This window comes from Schistocerca americana, chromosome 1 (genome assembly GCF_021461395.2).
Source record: "Schistocerca americana isolate TAMUIC-IGC-003095 chromosome 1, iqSchAmer2.1, whole genome shotgun sequence".
Taxonomy (NCBI): Eukaryota; Metazoa; Arthropoda; class Insecta; order Orthoptera; family Acrididae; genus Schistocerca; species Schistocerca americana.
In genome coordinates, this window is record NC_060119.1 from 812,216,498 (window position 1) to 812,242,938 (window position 26,441).

A 26,441-nucleotide genomic window follows, 5' to 3' on the forward strand; every position below is an offset into this window, starting at 1 on the left:
GGCATGAGCAGGGCACACACCATGGAAGTATATGAATATGGGTCCGGAAAAGACGTGGGAGAGGGAAAAACTCAAGCCCAGAGAGAAGAGCCCAGACACAAACGGTGATCGTACACCATGACCAGGGCCACTGTTTGGGAAGATGGATGACTGAGTTGGGGAACAGGAAATGGTAAGTGGGATGCCCGGGCAAGCTACAAACATGTGCAGCATAAGCGGCAAGTAGACGTAGGTGCCGGATCCGCAATGGAGGGACACCAGCCTCCACAAGTATGCTGTTTACAGGGCTTGTGCAGAAAGCTACAGTTGCGAGTCGGATCCCGCAGTGAAGTATGGGGTCAAGCGATCGCAATGCGGAAGGTGATGCCATATCGTAAGCCAGGCTCCCATAACTGAGACAGGACTGAATCAACGCCTGGTACAGTCATAGAAGGGTAGACTGATCAGCACCCCAGCTGGTGTGACTCAAGTAACGAAGAGCATTAAGATGGCGCCAGCATGTTTGTTCAAGCTACCGAATATGAGGGAGCCAAGTCAACCTGGCATCAAAAAGCAAGCCCTAAAACCAATGCGTCTCCACCGCGGTAAGAAGTTCGCCATCAAGATAAAGCCATGGCTCAGGGTTAACAGCGCGACGTCGGCAGAAATGCACGATGCAGGTCTTGGCGGCTGAGAACAGGAAGCCGTGCGTGATGGCCCAAGACTGCGCCCTGAGGATAGCACTCTGTAGCTGCCGTTCAGCAACCGCAAAGCCAGTGGAGCTATAGTCAGGCAAAAGTCATCAGCATACAAAGAAGCCAATATGGATGTTCCCACAGCTGCAGCTTGCCCATTGATAGCAACTAAAAAGAGGCAGACACTCAAGACAGAGCCTTGCGGGACCCCATTCTCCTGGACTCGGGAGGAACTATGGGAGGGACTAACTTGCACAAGGAAGGAACGGAGCGACAGAAAATTTTGAATAAAAATCGGGAGTGGGCCCCTATGACCCTACCCATGAAGCGTGGTGAGGATATGATGTCGCCATGTTGTATCGTATGCCTTCCGCATGTCACAAAAGACAGAAACCAGATGCTGACGGCGGGTAAATGCCGTAAGGAGGGCAGACTCCAGGCAGACCAGATTATCGATGGCAGAGTTGCCCTTACGGAACCCACCCTGGAACAGAGCCAGAAGGTCCCGTAACAAGTAGCCAACTCAACCTCCAGCTCACCACGCGTTCGAGCAACTTGCACGGAACGTTGGTGAGGCAAATGGGGTGATAGCTACCTGCCTCCATTGGGTTCTTGCCAGGCTTCAACATGGGGAGGATGATGCTTTCCCGCCATTGTGACGGGAACTCACCCTCAACCCAGGTACGGTTGAAAAGGTCTGGGAGGCGTCGCTGGCAGTTCACCGAGAGGTATTTCAGCATCTGATAGTGGATGCAGTCCGGCCCGGGAGCTGTATCAGGGCAAGCGGCTAGGACGCTTTGGAATTCCCACTCACTGAAAGGAGCATTGTAAGATTCGGGGTGGCATGTATGGAGTGAAAGGCTCCAACGTTCCAACCGCTCTTTCAGGGAGTGGAAGAGCGGAAAGTAATTTGTAGAAGTGGAACTCTGAGCAAAATGCTCTGCTAAGAGTTCTGCAATTATGTCTGGTTCAGTACAGACTGTGCCATCCAGGGAAAGCTCACAGACGCTGACAGGGTCTGAAACCCATAGAATCGCCTAATCTTGGTGCAAACCTGCAATGGAGTAGTACAGATGCCAGTGGTGGAGACATATCTTTCCCAGCACTCCTGCTTCCGATGGCAAATAAGGCGGCGGGTCTGGGCACGGAGCTGTTTAAAGGCGATGAGGTGTTCCAATGAGAGGTGCCGGTATTGACACTGGAGGGTCCACCTGCAATCTCTAATCGCCTCAGCGATCTCAGGTGACCACCAAGGCCCAGTCCTCTATTGGGGGGACCTGGAAGAACAGGGAATTGAAGATTTCGCAGCAGAAATTATGCCGGTGGTGACCATAGGAACCACCACATCAATGGCGTCATGAGAAAGAGGCTCAATAGTGGCAATGAAGGCAAACGAGTCCCAGTCAGCCTTATTCAAAGCATATCTGGGGAGGCGCCCAGAAGAGTGACGCTGTGGCAGTGACAGAAAGATCGGAAAGTGGTCACTACCGCACAAGTTGTCATGTACAGTCCATTGGAAAAATGGTAGAAGGCCAGGCAGGACTGCAGACTGAAAGGCCAATGGCTGAGTATGTGCCATGCGCCACACTGAAATGTGTGGAGGCACCTTTATTTAAGAGAGAAAGGTTGAGCTGTGCCACCACCTCCACAACAACAGTGCCTCGGCCTGTTGCCACCAATCCACCCCACAAAGGGTTATGGACATTAAAGTCACCCAGTAACAGAAAAGGTGGCAGCAGTTGGGCTATCAGCACAGCCAGTACATGCTGTGGGACATAACTATCAGGTGGAAGGTAGACACTGCAGACAGTAACAGCCTGAGGCATCCACACCCGAACAGCGACAGCCTCTAAAGGTGTTTGAAGAGAGAGTTAAGGACGTAGATACAGACGCCACCAGATACCCTCTCATAAGCTGCGCGATTCTTATAATAACCCTGATAGCCATGGAGGGTGGGGGTTCGCATCGCTGGAAACCAAGTTTCCTGAAGAGCAATGCAGAAGAAAGGGTGAAGGCTGATAAGTTGTCGGAGCTCAGCAAGCTGGTGGAAAAAACCGCTGCAATTCCACTGGACACTGTCCGTGGCCGAAAAAGGCATGAAGGGACCAAGGAGACAGATTATACCACTGGGTCACCTGCTACCACCGATTGAGTACTTGTGCATTTGACATCCATTGTGTCCGAGGATCTGACAAGATCTAGGTCCTCAGCGGACACCAGAAACTCCGTTTCATCCTCAGACGTAGAGCTTGTAGGGAGCGGTGGTATGGGTGCCACCGCAAAGTCTGGATTCATGGGTGCATTCTTCTTTTTTTGTTTCCTTGCTATTCCTTTGGTGGTTCTGGCTAGGAGGGCTTCACTGGGTCAGTCTCAGGGTCAGAGGACTGTGAAGCCCTACGACCTGTGGTTGCTTCAGCCACTGGCCAGAACCCGGGAAGGGAGTGACCCAATGGACCCAATGGACCCTTTCCTGGCGAGAGGAGTCGAAGAAGACTTAAGCTTCTTTGGCTGGGAAGTGGGGATTGATGTCCCTGATGGTTGGGGGGGGGGGGGGGGGGGTGTTGCTCCTGAAGTAGGTGGTGCAGGAGCAACAGATAGGGAGTGCCCCCCATCATCAAGGGGGCAGGTGTAGTCTTACAGCTCTGAGTGCTGGCTGGAATTGGTGCAACGGATGGGGCTACAACTGTTCTCGTAGTGGAGGTGTATGAGGAGGTCATAGGCACAGGATGCAGGCGCTCACATTTTCTCTTAGCATCAGTGTAGGTCAGGCAGTCCAGGGTCTTATATTCCACAATTTTCCTCTCTTTCTGCAAAATCCTGCAGTCCGGCGAGCAAGGTGAATGATGCTCTCTGCAAGTTGACACAGATGGGAGGCAGGGCACATCGAGTATTGGGATGCGATGGATATCCACAATCTTGACAGGTGGGGCCGGAAGTACAACGGGAAGACATATGGCCAAACTTCCAGCACTTAAAGCACCGAATTGGGGGAGGGATATAGCACTTAACATTATAGCGATAGACCATCACCTTGACCTTCTCAGGCAATGTATCAATGCAAAAGAAGGTCCCTCTGGAATATAATACCCAGACAATATTTAAACTCTTATGGGGTGTGATGGTAACTGAAACATCCCCCAACTTGTCACAAGTGAGTAATGCCCGCGACTGGGCAGAGGATGCTGTTTTTATAAACACTGACCCAGAGCGCACTTTGGACGAGCCCTCCACCTCCCCAGAGTTGTCCTCTAAATGCTCTACAAAGAACTGAGGCTTCATCGCCATGAAAGACTTCCCATCAGCTCTCATACAATCTAGGTACCGGGGCGAATAAGTCTCGCTACCATCCTTAGCCTTTCACTCCTCCCAAGGTGTGGCCAGGGAGGGGAACGATTAGGAGTCATACTTCTGCGCATTTAAGTGAGCCATAGAATGCTTAGAGACTGCTGGTGGCTGGCTACCAGCAAGAGATGATGTACCACACTTCATTGCGGGTCTTCCGCCCTGATGCCACCCACTCTGACCAAGAGACCTCCCGCAGGCGCCACCCAGCCGCAGCAAGGGCCACCTGGCAGGATGGCCATTGCCGGGAGTCCCGATGCCCCAGGGAGATAGGCATCTACTCCTTGGCATACATGGGGAGTTAAAAGCGCAGTCATCAACAGAGCAATGCCTGTGTTGCAGGGGGCTACAACCAACAGGGTACATGGCGGCCCCACCACAACGGACTGGCGTCCATGCTGGAAATTAGGTGCAAAGAAGTTCGTGGTTGTCGTTGGCACAGAAAGTGACACAGCATAGTGGATGGAGGAAATGGCACCCAGGAATATATCCTTGCCCAAGAGATGGAGAATGAGCTAGACTGCAATGCAACAATGAGAAAGGGGGCTAAAGATCTCAATGCACTATGGAAACGATGCACCATGTAAGACGCCTTTCCCCAAATGGCTTGCTCTTCAGAAAAATTTGGAAGTATGGGGGTCAAACCCTACAGGGGACCATCACATAAAGGCCGAAACACGTGAGACTTCTTTTAGTTGCCTCTTACGACAGGCAGGAATACTGCGCGCCTATTCTAATCCCCGGACCCGCAGGGGGGAATCCCTTTTGAAACATGGTTGAGTTGTAATATGCGCTCCGATGGATTATGGGCCTGTAGCAGCTCTTCAGGACTAAAGATTGGCTTCCTCCAGTCTTCTTCAAACAGTTCTCTCACTAACACTGACCTCTCAAACTTGTGGACTCAATTTCATGCTATAAGGGTGTGGCAGTTGCCAAGAAGTTGAAGTTGTAAGAAGTGATCATTTCTTGCCAGTGCTGCTCTTCTCAGGCCTGATACTTCTTTCCTTGCACAGCCTCATTTCCCATCATCTTTGTGTGGGTCTGGCAATAGTGGAAGGTAATAGTTCACAACACTTCTGTAAAGTAATGCATGCTGCAAGTGTTTGCAAGATCTTCATGGCTTAACAGCATGTTTAATCCAGAAAGCTGATTACAATAATGACAAAAAGATCCTACAAACACATGTGACTGAAAGGAGAACAATACAAGGTGCAACATGAGTGGGAAAACACTATTGCCTCAAGTTCAGTGACGCATTTTTGAGGTTGCATGGGAAAAAAACAATTATTGGCTGTGCAATGAACAATTGAAACATCATTGTTTGCTCACAATGCAACACAAAAGACCTACCCTGTCTAAAAATATGGGCTGAAATGCTACACTTTGATATAATACATAATTGCACGACATTTATTGCAAATTGCATTTTTGTGCCAGCCAGTGTATTTATGAAACTAGGGATTTAATGGCACATTAAAAATGAAATCACAACACTACTAATGATGACACGAGCACCTAAATCTTAGCATCATTTTTAAATTATTCCTCACATTTGGATAAGGTTGATGAGAAAAACATGCAGAAGAATATAATGGAGAGGCAAGAGGTACTAAACAAAGACAAGATTTCTTAAAAGACATCATAGTCGCCATTGATTGTATGAAATATTTATTATTACGATTGCAATTTTGGCCTTAGGGACATTTTCAAGTAACATTGCAAAAGTTACCTAAACACAAAAAAATACAAAAGTGAAGCACAGGGTGTATATACATAATTAAACAAACATTTTATTAAGACAGTAGCGTAATTATAAAAATTTGTGAGAAATGTACATAACTTACATTCTGTCAGAATATAAGACTATCTGAGATGAGTACATGTCCTCATCAAAAATGCAGCCTTTTGACTGCGAGAGTCCCACAAGTTCCGATGAGTACGACACTTATTACATTGTAAAATGTTGTTAAATATATACTGAATTGTCAATGTTACCATTGTTCTAATAATCTATCACATATACAAGCTCTGGTGCACTGACAACATGTGGAGCTAAGTCTGTTGGCGCAAAAATACATTTACTAAAGATACCACCTGTGCATGTAGCAAAGATAGTGCACACCAAGGATACAACTTATAAGCTTTATATCGTAAAGTCTTTTCATCTGTCGACATCATACAGCTTTCTAAATAGTGCTATGATTGAAAGGGGCTGTAGGATAGGATGGGAATATTTATTTATAACATAATAGAGGATAATACATGTGTTATCTGTTAATAACCTCTCACATTGACTTAAGTGCTCGTAAATGAGATGAAGACAGAGCTCTGATATATAATTCTTTGTATGCGTATACATTCTATGAATATGAATGGCATAAAATGCTCACCAGCAATCCAGTTCACTGTGCAGCACCACAAATCGGGACAACACATCACAATGCCTCCGCACAGATACAGGATGCATCTTTCAAGCAGGCTCTATTATAGCGAACACTACTAAGTAAATATGTATACTATTCCATTGAAATTGCTTAAAATGTTTTCAATAAGTGTCCAAAATAACTGTACAGTTCTATGAATCACTGTTGAATTAGATTGATACAGTAAATCACATTCTTCAGATACAATGAAATGTCGAGGTTACATTTCATTTACAAAATATACAAAAATAAAATACATTGGAGAATGCTTTTCTTCCCTCGTTATAGTCCATAAACTTTTCTTTACAGTAAAATACACCACGATTACTGATAAAATACACCAGGATTAAGAGAAAACTGGTCAGATACATCACATAAAAATTGGCACTTCTAAAATACAAAGAATAAGAGAATAGATACATTGCAAGTGGTAGCGGATATGACACTACAGAGTTACTAATATAATTTTGAAGTATCCATTTTTTTAAAAAAATAAAACCTCATTTACACACTTGTCTATACAAAATGTCAGGGTGGTAAACTCCCATCAGATGTCAAAGGTATTGCGCCCGTAAGCCATTTTACAATCTGTCATTTGTACATAAAACGGACTGAAAATTATCTAAAAATCTCTATTTTTTAAATCAGAGCCTGGTTGAAGGATGCATCCTGTATTTGTGCACAGGCATTGTGATGGTTTATCCTGATTTGTGCTGCTGCACAGTGAACTGAATTGCTGGCGAGTGTTTTACGCCATTCATATTCGTAGACTGTATATGCATACAAAGAATTATAAATCAGAGCTCTGTCTTCATCTCATTTATGAGCACTTAAGTCAATGTGAGAGCTTATTAACTGATAACACATGTATTACCCTCTATTATGTTATAAATAAATATTCCCATCCTATCCTACTGCCCCTTTCAATCATAGCACTATTTAGAAAGCTGAATGATGTCAACAGATGATGTACATTTCTCACCAATTTTTATAATTACACTACTATCTTAATGAAATGTTTGTTTATTTATGTATATACACCCTGTGCTTCACTTTTTTTTAAGGTAACTTTTGCAGTGTTACTTGAAAAATTGCAATCGTAATAACAAATATTTCATACAGTCAACAGCGACTATGATGTCTTTTAAGAAATATTATATGACTGTGAATCCCAACCATGAGAAGTTAATAAAGATAAGATTGATTTTAAAATAAAAAAAGGAGTTTAAAAGAAACAATTCGAATCATGTGTCTAGTGAATGAAAAGAAGAACAAACAAAACTTAGCTTACTGTCCTAACATTTGTGGACGTGGACAATTTTTTACGATGTAAGATGAAATATGATGTCCCAATCCTTTAACTAACACACACACACACACACACACACACACACACACACACAAAAGACAGGTTTGCAGTCTATCACAACTTATGTTTAACTTTTCTGTCGGAGAATTAATGAAAGAAGTAAAATGAAATATCAGAAGAAGAATGAAAGTGTAATGGGAAAATATGTAATTGCTAAGGATGTTTGAACACAATTTGGTTAAAAGTAAAAAGACCTGGAAGATGTGGTGAATAGAAAGCAACATTACAAAGGATGACAACAGGAAGTTACTTGCACCATTTAATAAAATGGCACCACTTGCATCAGTTAATTACTAGCTATTCAAAAACAAACTGACTACTATATTGAATTTTAACATATTAAGCTAAGGAACACAACTGCAAAAATCTTCATATTGGTATCACAGACCATAAGGTTTGTTAGCTTCTTGATAGTTTCTAGAAAATTTTCTTTATTAAATGTGCTAGTAAAATAACTGTATGTCACTGCTTATCTGACAAATCTTATTATACTGTATTATGAACGATTAGTAAATACAGTGCCATACTGTTATACATTTATTTTTATTTATGGACAGTATGCAGAAGACCTTATAGTGTGTAACTGGAACACTCTCGTACATATGCAGCACTGTAAGGAAGTCACAATAGATTTTTATATCTGTGAATAGGTGCGAACTGTATCACTATCCTTCCAAATATACATTCACAAGATTCATACCATAGCATCTTATCAGTTAAAATGTGAATTCATAATCATAATCGGACAAAAGGAAGTTTATGAAAAGTATATGACTGAACTGCTTAAAATGTAATTTTTTGTAGATATTTTATTACATACAGCTCTCTTATGAATGATAATCACAGCCATTCATCTGACATTGCAGGCCTCCTGTTGACTCCAACATACAGCATGATACATGCTTATAATGTAACGTGGATCCCACATTTAACAAACCATAATAAAGGTGGGCTTACAGTGAAAATGAGGATCAATATTCATACGCATTACTTAACTTATGAGTACAAGCATTATTACAACATCATTACTGTATATTCTGGCACTTTGTTGGAAATGCTATATACATGTTATAATTTCATAATATACATAGCACAAATAATACAAGAAAACATATACAGTAGATTATCATACAATTGATTTCAGCCTTACCAAATTTTAAGCCATTTTACATACCAGGCCCATATTTTAAAAATACATAGTATTCATTGTGATGGTATATGAAGCATCTTCAATGCATCTTCGACAACTTCAGCCATAATCTTTGGTGTTGATTCTCTTAAGTTTTCATCCATATCAAATGCATCACAATCCATATTTGCTACACATTTAAAAAGCATTTTGTACATATATTTAAAAATCCCAATAACCAATGTTATTGAAAATTTTGTACATTATGTGCAAATATAAGTTTTTAAATGAACAGAAGTTGCTAATATACTTCTGTAAAACATTAGCAACCATATAAATATGTTCTGCCACATATCAGTTCAGCTTACTGTACTCTGCAAAGATGCATAAAACAAAATGTATGCAGCACCAGTTTTCACAGATAATGGTGGCATAACATTTACTTCATGGTCATCAAATTTATACCACTTATTTTTTACATCATTTTTACAATATGCTGTATAATGGCCACCTTCCATAGTTCCATAATGATTTGAGACACCATACAAACTGAAAGTCATGTGTGAATGGTTGTAACTTGATTCATTAAGATACTGTTCCATATCAAGTTTGTCAATGGGAAAATCAACATAGTTTTGTCTTTTCCGACACCAACCGTCGACATAAAACCTGAAATAAGAATGTTCAAAATGAGAATTGGCAAAGCAAGCAAGCAAAGATGAGAAATGATACAAAACAGTGGTACAGAATAATTATCTCATTGTTGCCAATTTTCTTTCTTTCTTCTTTTGTCATAAAGCAAAATGAAAGAGAGAAAGAAAGGAGGAAAAGGTCATGCGCAACTCAATTTAAACACACAGGACAGATGAACACAACCACTAAAGTAGTTTGGATTTCACAGAGAACTGTCAAATCCACAGGCTCTATTTATCTTGACAGTTTACAAACAAAAATCAATGAATCAGCAATTATTTCCATTGTAATTATTTTGTGATCTCATCAAGGCTTTTGATATCCCTATGAAAAGATTAAACTGTTATGGAACAGTATGCACAACAAGACAATGTTTTTGTATCTTGTATGCCTTACAGAAAAAAGTGTGTTTCAGTCCTATGTGGATCACACAGCAATAAGTAGCATTTGAAGTGTGTGGCCAGAAAATGTAATTTTTTTCAGATGATACGAGTACAAGAATGAAAGCAGTACTGGTCACATAGCTGAAAAGGCAGTTAATGAAATATTTGACAAATTCAACAGATTATTCAAAGCAAATGAATTACAATTAAATTTTGACATGATTCAGTGCATACACTTGAGTACTTTTCATAGAACTGCACTAGGTACAGCTCTAACAATGAAACACAAGAAGTAGAAAGTACTTAACATGTTTCTACCAGATCTTTCTCAAAAAATAGTGGAAAGTGTGAAAATAATGCTATGACCACAAACAACTTTTACAATGGCTTCAAGGAGTTTTTTTTTAAATGTGAGTAAAAATGGGAGTCTTATACATGGGTGCACATGTATTTAGCACCCTGTCAGAAAAAATTTAATGTCTTATGGGTAATGTGATGGCATTAAAGACTGAACTGTAGAACTTAACTTTTGGACAAACTGCTACTCCAACAAAGAGAACCTTCAAAAAAATTATAAGTAATATTTTAGATACAAAGGGTGTTCAAAAAGTTCTACAAAGTCATCTCAAATTTGTTTTTATTTTTTGCAGCAGGAGAATGAAATTTTTTGTGAACATACTTGGAACATTTAGCTATAAGTTGGTATATAAAAGTATTTTCTTTTATTTACAGGTGAGCCATAATGGACCATGAAGTAGATGTCAGGTTGCAACAATGGTCGGTGATGGAGTTCCATTTCAAAACCGGCGATGACTCTGCCACACTGATTCAGAGGAAGTTGCGCTCTGTTTATGGGGAGGACACAGTGGATCACAGCAGTATCCAGCAGTGGTTGCAGAGGTTTACAGAAGGTGATTTCTCTCTACTGGACAATCCACGATGCGGCAGACCATCAACGGCAGTGAGTGATGTGGATAAGGAGACCATTGATCAAATCATCCAAAATGACAGATGTGTGATGACACGGCAGCTTACTGAAATTGACTTGTTTGTCATTGGGTAGTGTGGTATCACTGGTACAGTAACTAGGGTACAGAAAAATTTGTGCACGCTGGGTGCCATAATCATTGACAAGAGAAATGAAAAAGATGAGGAATAATGTGTGCGAGAGTCTCATGAAGACCTTTACTGAAGAGTGGAAACAGCGTTTTGATGGCGTCATTACCCAGGATGAAACATGGTTGTTTTTGTCCGAACCTGAGAGCAAAACCCAATCCATGGAGTGGCGTCATCTGGGTTCCCCTTGGAAGAAGCAACCAAGACTTTCATGAACCACAGGCCGAAAGGTGATGGCCTCCTTCTTCTGGGATCAGTGTGATGTCATTTCCATTGACTTTTTGGAACCTGGCTCCACAATTTGCTGGGACCGTTCCTGTTTGTCAATGAACAAGCTGTGATGCGCCATCAAGACCCACAGACCACAGCATCAGGGTCAGTTCATCAGACTACACCATGACAATGCCAAACCTGATACAGCCCTAGGAGAAAATCAGGAAAACTGTTCCTCATCCTTCCTACTGTCCAGACTTGGCTCCATCTAATTTTTACCTCTTTGGTTGTCTGAAGGCCCACCTGTGCGATAAAACATTTGATAGTGAGAAAGACCTTATTTGCTGGGTCAAGTGATGGTGTAAAAGTCAATCCCCAGAATTTTATCATGGAAAGAATGTTGGGCCAGATATGTCACAGCTGACGGAGGCAACACTGAGTAGGCTTGATGTATAGCTAAATGTTCTAAGTATGCTTACAAAAAAAAAAAAAAAATCATTCTCCTCCTGCAAAAAATAAAAAAATCAGAGACAACCATGGAAAACTTTTACTTTCCGACTGAGAAACCAAATAGCAGTTTTCGTAGCTCTAGCTTCAAAATTCCCTTAAGAGCAACATACTTTCAAAAAGCCTTTCATACCCAATTTAAACTCCTTAGGAGTAGAATTTCGGACAACCTCTTCCTAAATGATTCCTACTGAATAAGATTCACACACTCTACAAACTTCAAGTTTCTATCCTCAAGTGGTTTGGGTTGGGCAATGATGAGTCAGTGAACCAATCTGACCCTATTTCACCCTCTTAAGGGTTGAATTTCCAAAAACAGTGAAACAAGTATTTTTTCCATCTCCAAACGAGAAGCCAAATATCAATTTTCAAAGATTTAGCTTTAAAAATGCTTTCACAATGAAATGCTTTCGTAAAATCTTTTCACCCCCACAGGCTTAATTTGACTAAACAGACACACTAAAAAACACCTCCATCCCCCTACTTCACCCCCTTAGAATTAGAATTTCAAAAAATTCCTTCTCAAATGATGCCTACAGTACAAGATCCACACTTTCTCCAAATTTCATTTTTGCATCCTTAGAATTTTGGGCTGGGCGATGATGAGTGAGTGAGTGAGTCAGTCAGAACATTACCTTTTTATATATATATATATGTGTGTGTGTGTTCAATGGTACGTACAGACATTTGTTTGATGGCGCACTGGGTCATGCAAAGAATTTTCATGTGTGTATTACACTCTAAGACAATGCAAAACCTAAGTTTTAAAGCCTTCACCCGGTACCCTACACCGTTTACGACGAAGTTGCTTCTGAACTCAACAGTTTAGAACAAATTGACATTTTGTAACCAGTTTTTGCAAGTTAGTGGGTATCTCCCATTGTGATCACAAAAAAGCGAACATGAAGATCAGACTTTTTGCTGACTTTAAAGCCACTGTTAACACTCAAATAGTGACTGATTCCTCGTCGTTTACAGGAATTGATGAATCTGCGGATTGTCTAGCAGGTGGACGACTCTTTTCAAAATTTTTTTTGCCAAAAACTCATCTTCAACTTCCCCTGAATGAGGAAACTAAACAAGTTATGGTGACTAACATGCCTTCACTTAGGAAGTCCCTCACTGCTGCAATATTTCAATGCTTTCTTGACCATGTGACATCAAAAGTTCCGTCCTGTTCAAATTGTTTAGATGATGATATTGTATCCAAGCAAACACCGGAACAGCATCTCAAAAATTTGAGCAGACACAGAGCTCAAGTGTAATTTACCGAAAAGTTCAATTTTAAAACTGAAATTGAATGCTTGGGACATGTTACTGACACCCACGATGCTTGTTCCTCAATCAAGCATTTAGAGGCCATACGGATATTATCTTATCTTACAAATGTACGAGAACTCCAAACTGTTCTCAGAAAAGAGAAATACTACATCAAAGTCATTTCAAATTGAGCACAAGTAGCCACTCTTTGCATCACCTATGGCATAAAAATGCTCCTTTTGAATTGACTGGATAATGCAAAATATCTTTTCAGAAATTGGAACATGCATTACTGGTTTGTTCTTGTTTATGCATTTTGATCCACAAAACCAGTGGTTCTTGCAGTTGAAAACTCTTCATGTGGAACAGGGCAGTTTTATCTCACAAGGTTGGCAATACAGAATTTCCTGTAGCATTTGCATCTAAGACACTTAACAAGGTCACAGTCAACCACAGTCAGCTGTAAAAGGAAGCTTTAGCCATAATTTATGATGTCACAAAATTTAATCAATATTTGTACGATAGAAAATTTTTTCTTGTGACAGATCACAAACTGCAAACTGCTCTTTTTCATCTGTACCTGATCATACAGCACAAAAGTTGCAACATTAGTTACCTAGTACTTTCCAGTTATTAACATGAAATTCTTTATCGCCCCATGTCACAGCGTGTAATGCAGAAGCTCTGTTTCACTTACCTATGGGGAAACAATCTAGATTTCGACATACCAGAAGTTTCTTGTCTTCAAACTGATCATTCTTATTTGCAAGCACTGCAAGCTTTTGCCAGTGATTCTCAGCGCATCACAGAGGCTACTGAACCTTAATAATTACGATTGATCAAGTACTGCATTTGGATACAGTGGAGTCACAATCCAAAAATCAATCTCACAAGGAACCCCATGAGTGCGAGTTCACAAAACGCCAATGATGTTTATGTCATTCGATGCCCCGCGTATTGTCTACTGAGCAGCCACAATATTGGCTGCTAATTGCAACAGAGGGTGGGATTGGAGGTATATAATGGAGAACACAGCATGAGGGTAAGGAGCATAGTTGCACTGCTTAGTTGACAAGTGCCTCACAGCAATGCTACAGAGTTAATGGTGCTGATACACAGCATGGCAATGACAATGATAAACAAGGCAAAACTGCAAACTGAGGGTGTTCTATGGCTACACGGATGACACGTTCGTGATTTGGCCACATGGTGAAGAAAATCTACAAGAATTTCTTAAAAACCTCAACAGCATACATGACAATATTAAATTCACCATGGAGGTGGAAGAAAACAGATGTCTGCCTTTCCTCATCATAATAAAGAAGAAGACTTACGGCACCCCAAGCCATTCTGTGTACAGGAAGAAGACACACACTGACCTGTACTTTAAAGTCAGCAGCTGCAACAATCCACAACAAAGCAAATCCGTGCTCACCACCTCGGTGTGCACAAGACGAGAGATATGCGACAATGAGAGTCTACCTGCCAAACTGCAGCACTTGAGAAAGACCTTTTGCAAGAATGGTTATTGTGAGTCGCAGATAAGATGCATATTAGAAAAGAGCAACATTAAAACTATCTTTCGCTGATTGGCCAAATCAAGAATATGCTACGCTCAGTGAAGGATAACCTAGGAATACAGGCACTAGGAGTCTAAAGCATCAGCTGCACATGTCGCAAACAGTATGTTGGCCAGACCAAGCGATGCATATCGCAGTGCTACTCAGCTCACATAAGGAGCATTCACCTTGGCCAAACAGAGAAATCTGCAGTGGCAGAACACTGTCTCAAGGAAAATCATATGTTTGATTTTGAACAAACAAAGCTGCTGTGCAGGGTGAACGGGTTTTGGGAGTCAATCTTTGAAGAGGCTGTGGAAAAACGAGTTCATGACCAGAGGAGCCTGTGGTCCAGTGGCTATAAAGAACTTGACAGGACATGAACTCAACACTTCACCTGTAGATGACAAATAGGAAGCTTGTTGAAACGTTACCACAGGACGACGCCTTGACTCAGCTGATGACCCGAGAAGACTCGATGCCATGACTTGGCTAATAAACTGAGAAGACTTCATCATTGAGATTCACTAAAAAAGTCTAAATTCGCATATAGCTGACAGTTTTTTCGCACGACATACCGCACACAGGGGCTCTCAATTGATTCTGTATTCACAGAGGTCCAAAAATGTTTTTGATATCATTCCTCATAAGTGGCTTCCAGCTGCATTGCTTTCCTATGGACTATTGTCTCAGTTGTGTGACTGGATTCGTGATTTCCTGTCTGAGAGGTCACTTCTAATACTGTGCGGTGTGTACCCCATTATGACGAAAACTTGATGTGAAATTCAGAGGTTGGTTGGACTGAGGCTAGCTTGTAGTGGCTAAGGTGTGGGTTCGATTCCTGCTGGGGGTACCCGTTTTTAACAGCAAGTAAAGAGCGCAGGACTGGCACTAGATTGGGATTCAAGCTCCGATTCCAATTTTTCTCTAGATTTGGACCCTTCAAGATGATACTGCCTCATTATTTTGGGGTTTCTTCATGATGCCAAACTCCTCCAGGTCCCTATACATGGCGTGATTCTAACTACTAGTTAAAGGGAATTCAATAGTTGACACCTGTTCATGTTGTTGCCAAACAATGATGATATGCGTGGCACAAAACTATTCGTTGTGATACCTCTAGCCAAACATGTGCGCATCTCACTACTGGTAAAGAAAAAATACATATTTCAAGTCTATTTGTGGCAGTAAGACAATAGCAAAAGGTGCCAGGTTTGAACCCTGCCAGGCAAAAATCAATTATGTCACTGTTTCCGATTTCAATACCATGTTGTTGGTGAACATATTTATAATCTGACATCAGATTGTGCTAAGTTAACAATTAACTTAGGTACTGGGTTCTACTCCCTGTCCATCACCACAACTTTACTTCATGGCGTTTCACACTTGTGGTATTACATACTTTTTGTGGTTACTTCTCACGGGCAATATAAGCTTCATGGTGTTCTTGGTGCAGTGTTGAATGTGTAGTCATTTACTTTCTTTTCAGGTTTGGATATTCGGTCTTGCAAACTGATACTGACGAACATTTCGATATGTAATGTAACATTTTGGTAAAGTGTCAAAATACTTAAGTAATGAATTAAATTTAAAATTTTGTGAGCAAAGCACTGAATTAGATTCGAAATTTCAAGACTTGTTCAAAAATATGCACAAGAAATTTGATACTGTTGTAACAAACTTGAACAGTCAATTAAATGTGAATCTCGTGCAGATCAGAACTGCGAGCTCAAGTCTCACAGAGGCATACCATGAGATTTCTGATCAAGTTGGAAGGTTGTCTCAAGATGTAAAAGAGTTGAAAGATACTCAAATGCAAACAAAAATGTCAAATTTGACAAAGCAGTTTAATGATCTTTCCCTTGAGCAAGATCACAAGTGGAGGAAAATCTCACTGCTCAAGGTGAAAAATTACAGTTTTTGATGAATGGATATCCAGATGTAATACGGACGTATATCAGAAAGTAGAGAAAGAAATACATGCCACAATGCAATGGAAGTATTGTCCGAACTGGGAACATCAGGCGAATCTCTTCACAATGAATTCCGTCAAGACACAAAATATTTTTAACAAACAAGTTGCCTAGGTAGTGGCAAGAAGTTGATGACTTAAAGGGGAAATCTGACATATACAAGAGTCACTGCATGTGGCAACATCTCCACTGCCGTTTTTGCATCATAATTTGACGTGGGCAAGAGAAAAATAACGTAACATCACTGCAACATACTGGACCCTGCAGTCTGTGCATAAATTCCCCACTGGAACCTGTGTGGGTGGCAACAACTTTAACTGTGGTGTTTCTGGAAGAAGTGTTACTGAAACATGACCAATTTCAGATTTTTTTCCCTGAAAAGAAATTCCCACACTCCATTATGTTTATAGGACATTTTAGAAGGTGTTCCCTACATCATAGACAGATCGCTAGAAAATACAATTCGTGGTAGCTTATATGCAAGGTGAATCCGCACTGTGGGCCACAGCTGCTGCCAAACAATATCCTACATATGCTTAGTCTGAGCAAGTGTTCTCGGCCAAGTATTGGTCACTGCACTTACGAGCCTGCCTAAAATAGGAAGTTTTCAGTTCTGAAATTTACCGTCTTAAGCACGGAGCCTTCAAAAATATTTTGAACAGTACATTAATAAGACATGATATTGGGATAATCCCATCACACCCAATGATGTGGTCGGGATACTACAAGGCAAATTACTGGTGGACATATTTCAAAAGTTAAATCATGCACCAGAAGATAACACCGAGGGTTTTCAGTCTATCATCAATGAATTAGATTTAATCTATGACAACACGCGACACACAAACTGACACAGTGGTACACCAACAGTGCATTCCTGCACCCATAACAACAACGGCCGGTACGACGCTGTCACAACAGTGTAAAGAGAAATCAGGAGGTGCATAATGGCACCAAATTCCAGCATAGAAACCTAAATAATAGGTTCCACGCTGGTTATCAGAATGGCAGGAACAGACCACACGCAGAGCAGTGGTCATCAAGCAGAAGAATGGTATCCTGTGGAGACCAAACTATTCACAGAATAATATTCCACCAAATGGAAATCACGGCTGGAATCAACTTGCTTCCGAGTCGAGACCACCGAAAGGATGATCACAAACCTTGCAAAATGGGACACTACAGATTTTGGAGTTCATGGATGAGAGGCCCGACAAACAAACAATGCGTCAAACTAAATGTGGTCTCATCGCACTCTGATTGTAGTCGCGGGTATTAATGGGGATGACAGTTCTTGTAATCTGATAAGCATGCTTCATTATAATGATAATCAAGATATCTGTGATGAACTATGTACTAATATGATGCCATGTAGGGAAGTCTGGGTAGATCAGGTACAAGCAGCACTGAGTGGTGTAGTCAGAGGTATTCCAATCGCCATAGTGATTGACACCAGAGCTAATATGAGTGTTATGGCCATTCATTTCTTAAAAAGAATTTTGGAAAGAACTAAGGTTCCGAAACTGCTGGTAAACAATTGTGTCGAGTCGGAACTGTGAAGAGCAGAGGAGCAAGTATTGGTTTTAATAGAATTTGCGAGCAGAGCTGTTGAGTGCACGTTCCTAGTGGTTACGAGTCTAAATTTATCTTGTTTGGTGGGAATGGAGTTTGCAAAATGGAGGAATGTGTGTCAACTTCCAATGTGGCACATGCACCCTATTTGTTAATGAGAAGGAGGTGAAATTGACAGGAGGTGAAATTGACAAGGACCGCCAGGGAAAATTATGCCAGGACCTGTCAATCAAATTAATTGATATAAATGTACTGAGGAAAGACATTCATTTTACCAACACTGATACAGAACCAGTGTCAGTCAATGCAAATCATAATCTACCCGATGTAAACGTAATTTGCACCAAGGCTCAGGAATCTGAATGACTTGACATAAAGCAAAAGAACAAACTTATGCACTTATTGATGATATATGTATATGTTTTTTCTAAGAATCCTGGTATTGTGAAAGGATACATCTATCACATGAATGTTGCTCCCCACCAAACTTATCGTAATCAAACCTATGCCACCCCATGGGCCAGGAGGGAGGTGGTGACACAAGAATTACACAAGATGCTCACTTGGGACATTACTGAGACCTCATGCGCTCTGCCTACTGCAATCTGTTGTTCATCATAGTGAAGCCAGGAGGTGGGGTACACTTAGTTCTCGATGCATGTAACACAAACAAAATCATTGTGATCATATAAGCCAGTCTGGAAGTTCTGAAAGAGTCATTGCAAAAGTTTTCAGGTATGAACTTCCTACTGACGCTCAATCTCTGATCATCGTTCTGGTAGATCCCCTTGACAGAGGAATCTAGGAAATATACTTCTTTTGTCTTCACTGGATGGTTGTACCAATTTAAGGTGCTACTGTTTGGTCTGAATGTCAGATCTGGCATATTTATTACAGCCCTCGACACCGTTCTCGGGTCGGGTTTGTTAGACCGAGTTACTGTTTAGTGGACGACTTGTTAATAGCCACAGCTTCCTGGGAGGAGCACATAAAGCTGTTAAGGCAAGTTTTGCAACAGTTTTCAGAGTCAGGAGTGACTGCGAACTTAGAGAAATCGAAATTCGGCAAACAACAGATCAAGTTTTTAGGACATGTCATATCTATTGCAGGTGTAGAACCTGAGCCAGACAAGATGCAAGATACAGCCAAATGTCCACCGCTAATGTCACAAAAACAGCCGAAAATGTTTCTGGGCATGACATCATTCTTTAGGTGGATCATTCAGAATCAACTCTAAAGCAACCAAGAATTACTGGCTTTCTTAAACAAAAGTTCTCCCTGGTCCTGATCCCCCAGTGCCCGGAAGCTTTTGACAAAACTAAAGTTGTGCCAGGCCATGCCATTTGAAATCATTCACAGAGTTCTCAATACATCAAATCAATTAGTTTGAATTCTTATTTTCAAAACTTTAATTATTCTTCATTTCGTAGTATAAAAATTCAGAAAAAATTAGCATCTGTTTATTATGTTGTTGTGTGAATAAATGAGAATGAGTGAGAGTGTGTATGTGGGACATATGAAAAAATTCAATATTATATTATGTACAACATTACGTAATTGGAACGTGGGAAAGATGTAATTTACCCACACTGCTGATGACACATGTCTAGGGGTGATAGTTTTTGTAAGAAGGCAGCCAGAATATTAGTTTAATGTGCAATTGTTTTCGAAATTATTTTCAAGATTCATTTTATTTCGTTTTGTTTTATTAAACATTGTGTTAGTATTGGCACTTTGGGATAACATAAATTACTTTCTGAACAGTGATTGGCTTAGGCGAGTTTTGCCATGAGAACGATCTCTAAGGATCATTCTGATTAGTCCGTCAGACTGATCAGCCAACGAGAATTAAGTAGTTCTTGCGCACAGCTAGTGAGATATGCTGTGAGTGAGGCAGTATCGGGAGAGTCGCTCGCCAGATTTGGACATGGAAGGACATGTTAAATGTGATGATTCTCATTATGTATAAAATGATATTGAGTTCCTCAAGTTTAATATGTGTGGTGACTAATGCTGATGTAGTATGAACAGTTTGATGAAGGTTTGGAGTTTCGGGAGTATTTTGTTGGGAAGTTAGTCTTGTGTGAACTTTCGGCCTTTATGAAAATTCTGTGTGGTGTATTCTGTATTCAGTTATGGGGTATTTGGTGAGCAGTTCTTTTAAAGAAACCCACTGAAAATGCCCAAATGTAAAACTCATTTATAGTAGCGGATCTGTGACTGTGAGATCGTGCCATCAATCGGGTCGGACTTGAGTAAATTTCTGGCTGCTTTGCATGTGAAACTGGTTGTATGAACTGTGAACAGAGAACTATAGACACGTTAGTTAGGTAAATGCGGACTTGATAGCTCATTTTCATGTGTACTAGAAGCAATAAAAAGGCCTATATACAAATTTTCTGGAAAATTTACTGTGAGAAAAAATACACTATATCACTACCCGAAATCTTGATATATGTGAGATTGCAGGAACTGAAATACTACTGGAGTTTATGCAGACTTTGCAGGATAGATATTAGGCAGCATTTTCTTCAGTACTGCTTTTTCGCCATCTAGTAAGTATCTACACTTGCAGAGTGAAGGGACGTTGAGCAGAAGCCGTACTGAGGTAGGTGGATGTTTATTTTGAACAGTGCGACGAATGATTTTTTTTAACCCGCCCCGCCACAATCAGGTTCGCTAGTAGGGTGTGGACAGTGTGTGAAAGGTCCATGGACTGGTCTCTTAAGAAGTTTCATTACTTTATCTGTGGTTGGCATGTTACAGTGTTCTGCAACCACAAAGCTTTAAGTTTTCCTTTGATCTGTAGGCTACACTACCAGAGGTTAATGTGGTGGGTATTGTTCTTGCAAGAATATGATTTTGAAATTGTTTATATAAAAGCTAGTGAAAACGTTATTGCTGGTGCATTATCCATGTTACCCTATGGCTCGCCCGAGTTTAATGAACTTGTAGAACAGGTGATAGATTACAAAGTGTTGCTTATGAAGGACACTGTTCAGCGATGATATTAGTTACAGATGTGTAAAAACATGAAAGCACTGCAGGATACAGATCCTAAGTGTTCAAAAGTTAAATGGTTTTGGTAATTCAGACAAATCAAAGACTGAGTCAGAATTACACCTTGCATAATGATGTGTTTTTCCACAGGAGAAATACAGACAATGAGTTGTTGTTGTTGTTGTTGTTGTTTGTGTGTGTGTGTGTGTGTGTGTGTGTGTGTAACCCGTGTAAACCACAATCACCTGATATGGTGTACATACATGGCCTGGGGATATTGTTGTAGGATTGAGAAATGTAAATGGAAAATTGCCACATACTTGCCGAGTCTGCACAGAAGAGTGCATCGTTTTTTGCGAGCATGCTGTATGTCAGAAGACTAAACCAACGAACCTATCAAGTAAAATTCCCTTGCATCTGATTCTGACAAGTAACCTGGAGGAATTGCCTCAACTGACATTTCTGGGCCATACCCTCAAGGAAGGGGAGGTGTGAAATACCCAGTTGCGATTCACAGTTTATTTCAAAACATGTCTGTCTACATGTCATGAAGTCTACTGATGCTGCACCAATAGTCAAGAGGTTGACGGATGACTGCTTCCCTCGCTTTGGAACTCCCAATGCAATATTATTCGACAATGCATCAAATTTTACTAGGTGAGTTTGGTGCTCATTTCTGCATAAGCATAAAATCAAACAAATTCTGACTTCACATTTCCATCCTGAAAGTAATTGTGCAGAATGAATTTTCAGAGAATTCAACCATTTTATCAGAACTACACACCACATAAGCAGACAAAGTGAGCTGATTTTGTCACCCCGTCTGAGGATATAATGAACACCTTTCGCATCTTTCCACAGGTCACAAACCAAAAGAAATTATGCTAAACAAAGTCGAGAAAAATGAGTGAATGTCTCTGCTTCCAGTGGCCCTGAGATGTGACGTCTCACGGTGAAGAGAAAAAACTCCATCTCTTGTGTCCTTGAATAGCCAGTGCTGTGACATGCAAGGGAGCATATGATAAAAAACTAGGTCAAACCCAGTGGTTTGACCTATATGAGATGGTGCTACTTACATCTCATCCTAAGCCATCCCTTCTAAAGAAATAGAACAAGCAGTGACAATTATTATACACTGGCCCATACCAAATAATGAAAATTACACACGACGGACACTTCCTCTTTGTGTACCCGAATTGGTTTAAACGCCAAGGACTATAAATTTATGACATTTTTATCTTGTACTTTGCATACGTAAGTATCTCAATATAAAATGACTTGACTTTTTGTCAAATAATGCATGAATGATGGTGCTTGTTGCTCGAAGTACTGAAAGCAAATGATGCTTTTGCAAGCAGTAAACTATTCACTTAAAATGATGTCAGTTCTTATGATAACCTGTGCTATATTTAATGTTGATTCATGTTTTGAGGATTGTGTCCTCCACACACCACTTAGTGCCTTCTGCACTATAAATTTTAGTAATGTAAGTGAATTCAAGCTAATATTTTTATCTTCCCATTTGGCTAATGTGTTCTTTTATGTAATGTAAATGGTAATCTAGAATTTAGTCATTGAGGATATGGATCCTCTCATTACATGTATTACTAGTGAGTGGAACATCACTGTAATCACCTGCATGACGATGACTTTTACGCCTAAAGTGCGTACATTCATAACCAATCATTACATAGACTAATAATCGTTGCAAACATGGACTTAGTGGTAGTCGCTATTCCATAATTTTCTTTGAGACACAGATCTCTCGAACCAAACTATATATAGTAGTTTCAAGTTTCATGAACTGAATACTTCTGTGAAATTAATTCTGAAGTACCTAATTAGTACACCAATTTTAAATTCTATGATCTCTATGTTTACTACAGTGTATTATATAATATGTTTTTCTAAAGTGTATTTGTGTTTATGCTACGAGTATATGTATGTATGAATATTTTGCTATGTCCTGAACATGATGTGGAAAATGAGTTATTGGGTATATGCTGAAAGTGTGTCATGTGAGGTTAATTTATGTTGTACTGCTGTACTGTTGTGTTGGCATTTGTGTTGGCCAGCCTTGTTGTTTTTCTGGCTCTGGTCATTTAGCTTTGCTTTCTGTCATGTTTGGGTTTAGGAGGCTTGGTGTCTCAACCTTTTATCTACATTATCTTATTTGTTAGACCTTGGCCCAATTGCAAGTGTCCGACTGACTGATAAATTCCAAACTTGGAAAATAAAGCTGACTTTAACCTATGCCTTGTCTCTGAAAATCACTAATTACTTGTTAACTGACCATTTGTAATTAATTAGGAACTACAATCTTATGAAAAAGAATCTCAAAAGACTATTGTCTGATACTGGGACTATAGCGCAAATATTATGCACAGTTCCTGTGTACAAGTTATTCACAGATAGTCGTGTGATGAATTATGATGCACACACGCTCCATGAAGTGAAGAAATTCACAAACACTTTGGCAAAGCAAAACTTTCTCACCTCCATGTGAGGCCAACAGACACGAAACAGAAGAATGTGCATAGTAGTAGTGTTTACTCACACCTGCTCGGCCCCAATTGGGTACTGTATTGTGAATCCCTCGGACAATGTAATCTTCGATCTTGCACGTAGTGCACTCTTCACAAACACTGTCACAGAATAAACATGCATGTGACGAAGTTAATAGCATGAGAACTGAAGAGTCACCTGACTGTGCATGGTAGCTGATGGGCACAGCTCAGCTATTATCAGATTATTGTCACGTTGTGTGAATTATTAAATTTAAACCTTTCTGTATGGCAGCAAGAATTTACTTACATGCCATATATGGACACTCCAGCAGTGTGTGTGATGTCATTTTGAAATAAATGTGTGTTTAAGAGACATTTCTGCTCTCTTGAGCACTGCTGTTTGTTTAGCATTAAATGTTTTGAACACTAGTAAATGATGAGCCAGCAGACAGCACATGTAGTACTAACTTACAGACAGTGTACATAACGTGAGTCCATAGTGAAGCGGATAATGATCAAAGTTTTGCATAAACCAGAAAATGGGTCAGGACATAAGTTCAGAACGTCACATTGGCAGTAAAACATGAACGAGTCTTTATCAATCACTGATGCTGGAATTTGACTTTGTTTCATGAAACCTGTCGAGTACTGCGCAAACAGTTTGCAACACTCCGGAGCCTACCAGTGCGCGCCTGCGCTTTCGAGGTTCATGGTTCCTGCACGCTGCTATTTTGCCGACAGTGTACGTGTAGGGGGCTGCCTGCAGTCATCAACCTGAGGAGGTGGCCTGCTCTCTCGCCCTCTTCCCCCTGAGTGCTCTTCCGCTGATGCATGAAATTAAAATTTCAGCGACGAGCCTACATTGAGTTTACGTCATTTAAACAAGAAGATTAGATTAGATGACCATGAGTTAGATCTGTATAAACTCCTTACAATTTGGATATTTTCTTTGACAACCATCGCCAGAAGACCTTGAGTCTTCTTTTCTTTGTATAAATTCATTACTTTTGAACTTTTCTGCATCAAACCTTGTCAGAAGACTATAAGTCAACTTGTCTACACTGTTTTTGTACAACTTCAACCTTTCTTTGGACCATCGCTGACCGTCAATCTATGAAGACATCAAGTCTACTTAGCATTGCATCTAGCCAAATTTCTAGAAAATGGTAATGGTCTGAAGCATGACCATTTCAAAATTCATCCTTCGCAAATTTATGACATGAAATCATTGAAATCGGCTATAACAAGTGAAATCTTTAACTAACCAAGTTGATGTGAAATATCTGATTTGTAAATCATTGTACTTTTATGAAAAATTTTAATCTTTTGAAGTTATCACTCATCTATGGATCTGTGTATTGGTTGTAAAGATACAAATACTCTAAGATTGAATTTGAATTCTATTTTACTGAAATACCTATAAAATACATAATTAATTAAATCAAAATCATCATCTGATTCTACTGTATGTAACAAGATCTGAATTTCTTATGGCATATGTACACTTAACCTCCATACCAACTTATGTACTGAAATACTTTGTGAAATGAAAATATGGCAACCCATTGTACAATGGCTTACACCCTAATGTTGGCCGAAGACTTGAAGGTATTCAGTGTTTTGTATACATTCAAGCCTTAAAGGGGTAATGTATTATTACTTTTTATTTCATCCCATTTTGTATGTGTGAACTGTTTACGAACTAATTCTGTAAATGATGCACCTGTGCTCTTACATTAAGTAAGTATCAACATATAAAACCTCATATCTAATAGCTGGACTAATTTTGTTAATCTGACATTTATACTTCAGATGTTTTATTATCTCTTGTGAGTTTTGTCTTTTGCTGTCTTGCTCTGCAGATGCCATTCAGCTGTGCTCACTGTAAAGATTATTACGTAAATGATAATTAGGATTTTCAAACAATGGAAAATCCAGAATGACACCTAACAATATTATGAAAAGGAAAGTAGCTACTCACCATACAGCGGGGATGCTGAGTCGCAGGTGGCTTCAGTTCCAAGAGGCTGCAACCGTGTGTGTGTGTGTGTGTGTGTGTGTGTGTGTGTGTGCGTGTGCGCGCGTGTGTGTGTGAGAGAGAGAGAGAGATAGATACCTATTTTTGACGAAGGCCATACTGGCCGAAAGCTTATTTGTGACAGTCATTTTTTTTGTGCCTATCTGCAACTCAGCATCTCCACTATATGGTGAGCAGCAACTTTCCTTTTCATAGTATAATTTGGAGGAATCACGAGTGGAACAGATGTATCAATGGCACTTTGCTAGTAGATGTTAATGACCAAACACTTTTCGTGCTCAGTCATTGTGTCTTATGCTGTACATTCCTGAGATATTTGGTACGATCATTTTATGTGCACTTTGTAGGATTTTCACACAAGCTATGCAAAGAATGATTCGGTCATTCGTCTACTAACAATGACATCATTGTGCAGTCTAAATCAGTCAGACATAGACCCCACGAACATTTAGAAGTTTCTGATGGTGATCAATTGCCCTTATACGCTGCATTCTCAACTTCACACCAAACTCGGTATGAAGCATTAGTTGTATTAGTGCACTGAGCCATACATATTGCGGATGACAATATGCAAAACCATCATCTGGTGACACATAATTTTTTTTTTTTGAATTTATATTAAATCATTGAAATTACTATTTTTGAATCTATTTAAGAGTAGTAACATGCCAAGAATCATGGTA

At 40.2% G+C, this 26,441-nt stretch overlaps 1 protein-coding gene across 1 annotated transcript in view; it reads right to left on the minus strand.

Moving 5' to 3' along the window:
- Window positions 1-8,599: 8,599 nt before the first annotated feature.
- LOC124545982 (ubiquitin carboxyl-terminal hydrolase 8) overlaps window positions 8,600-26,441 on the minus strand; it is a 226,904-nt gene continuing 209,062 nt past the window's right edge. The window contains exon 16 of the mRNA XM_047124950.1: window positions 8,600-9,606. Within this exon, the coding sequence (XP_046980906.1) occupies window positions 9,297-9,606 (310 nt within the window). The 3' untranslated portion in view covers window positions 8,600-9,296. The remainder of the gene's footprint in view (window positions 9,607-26,441) is intronic.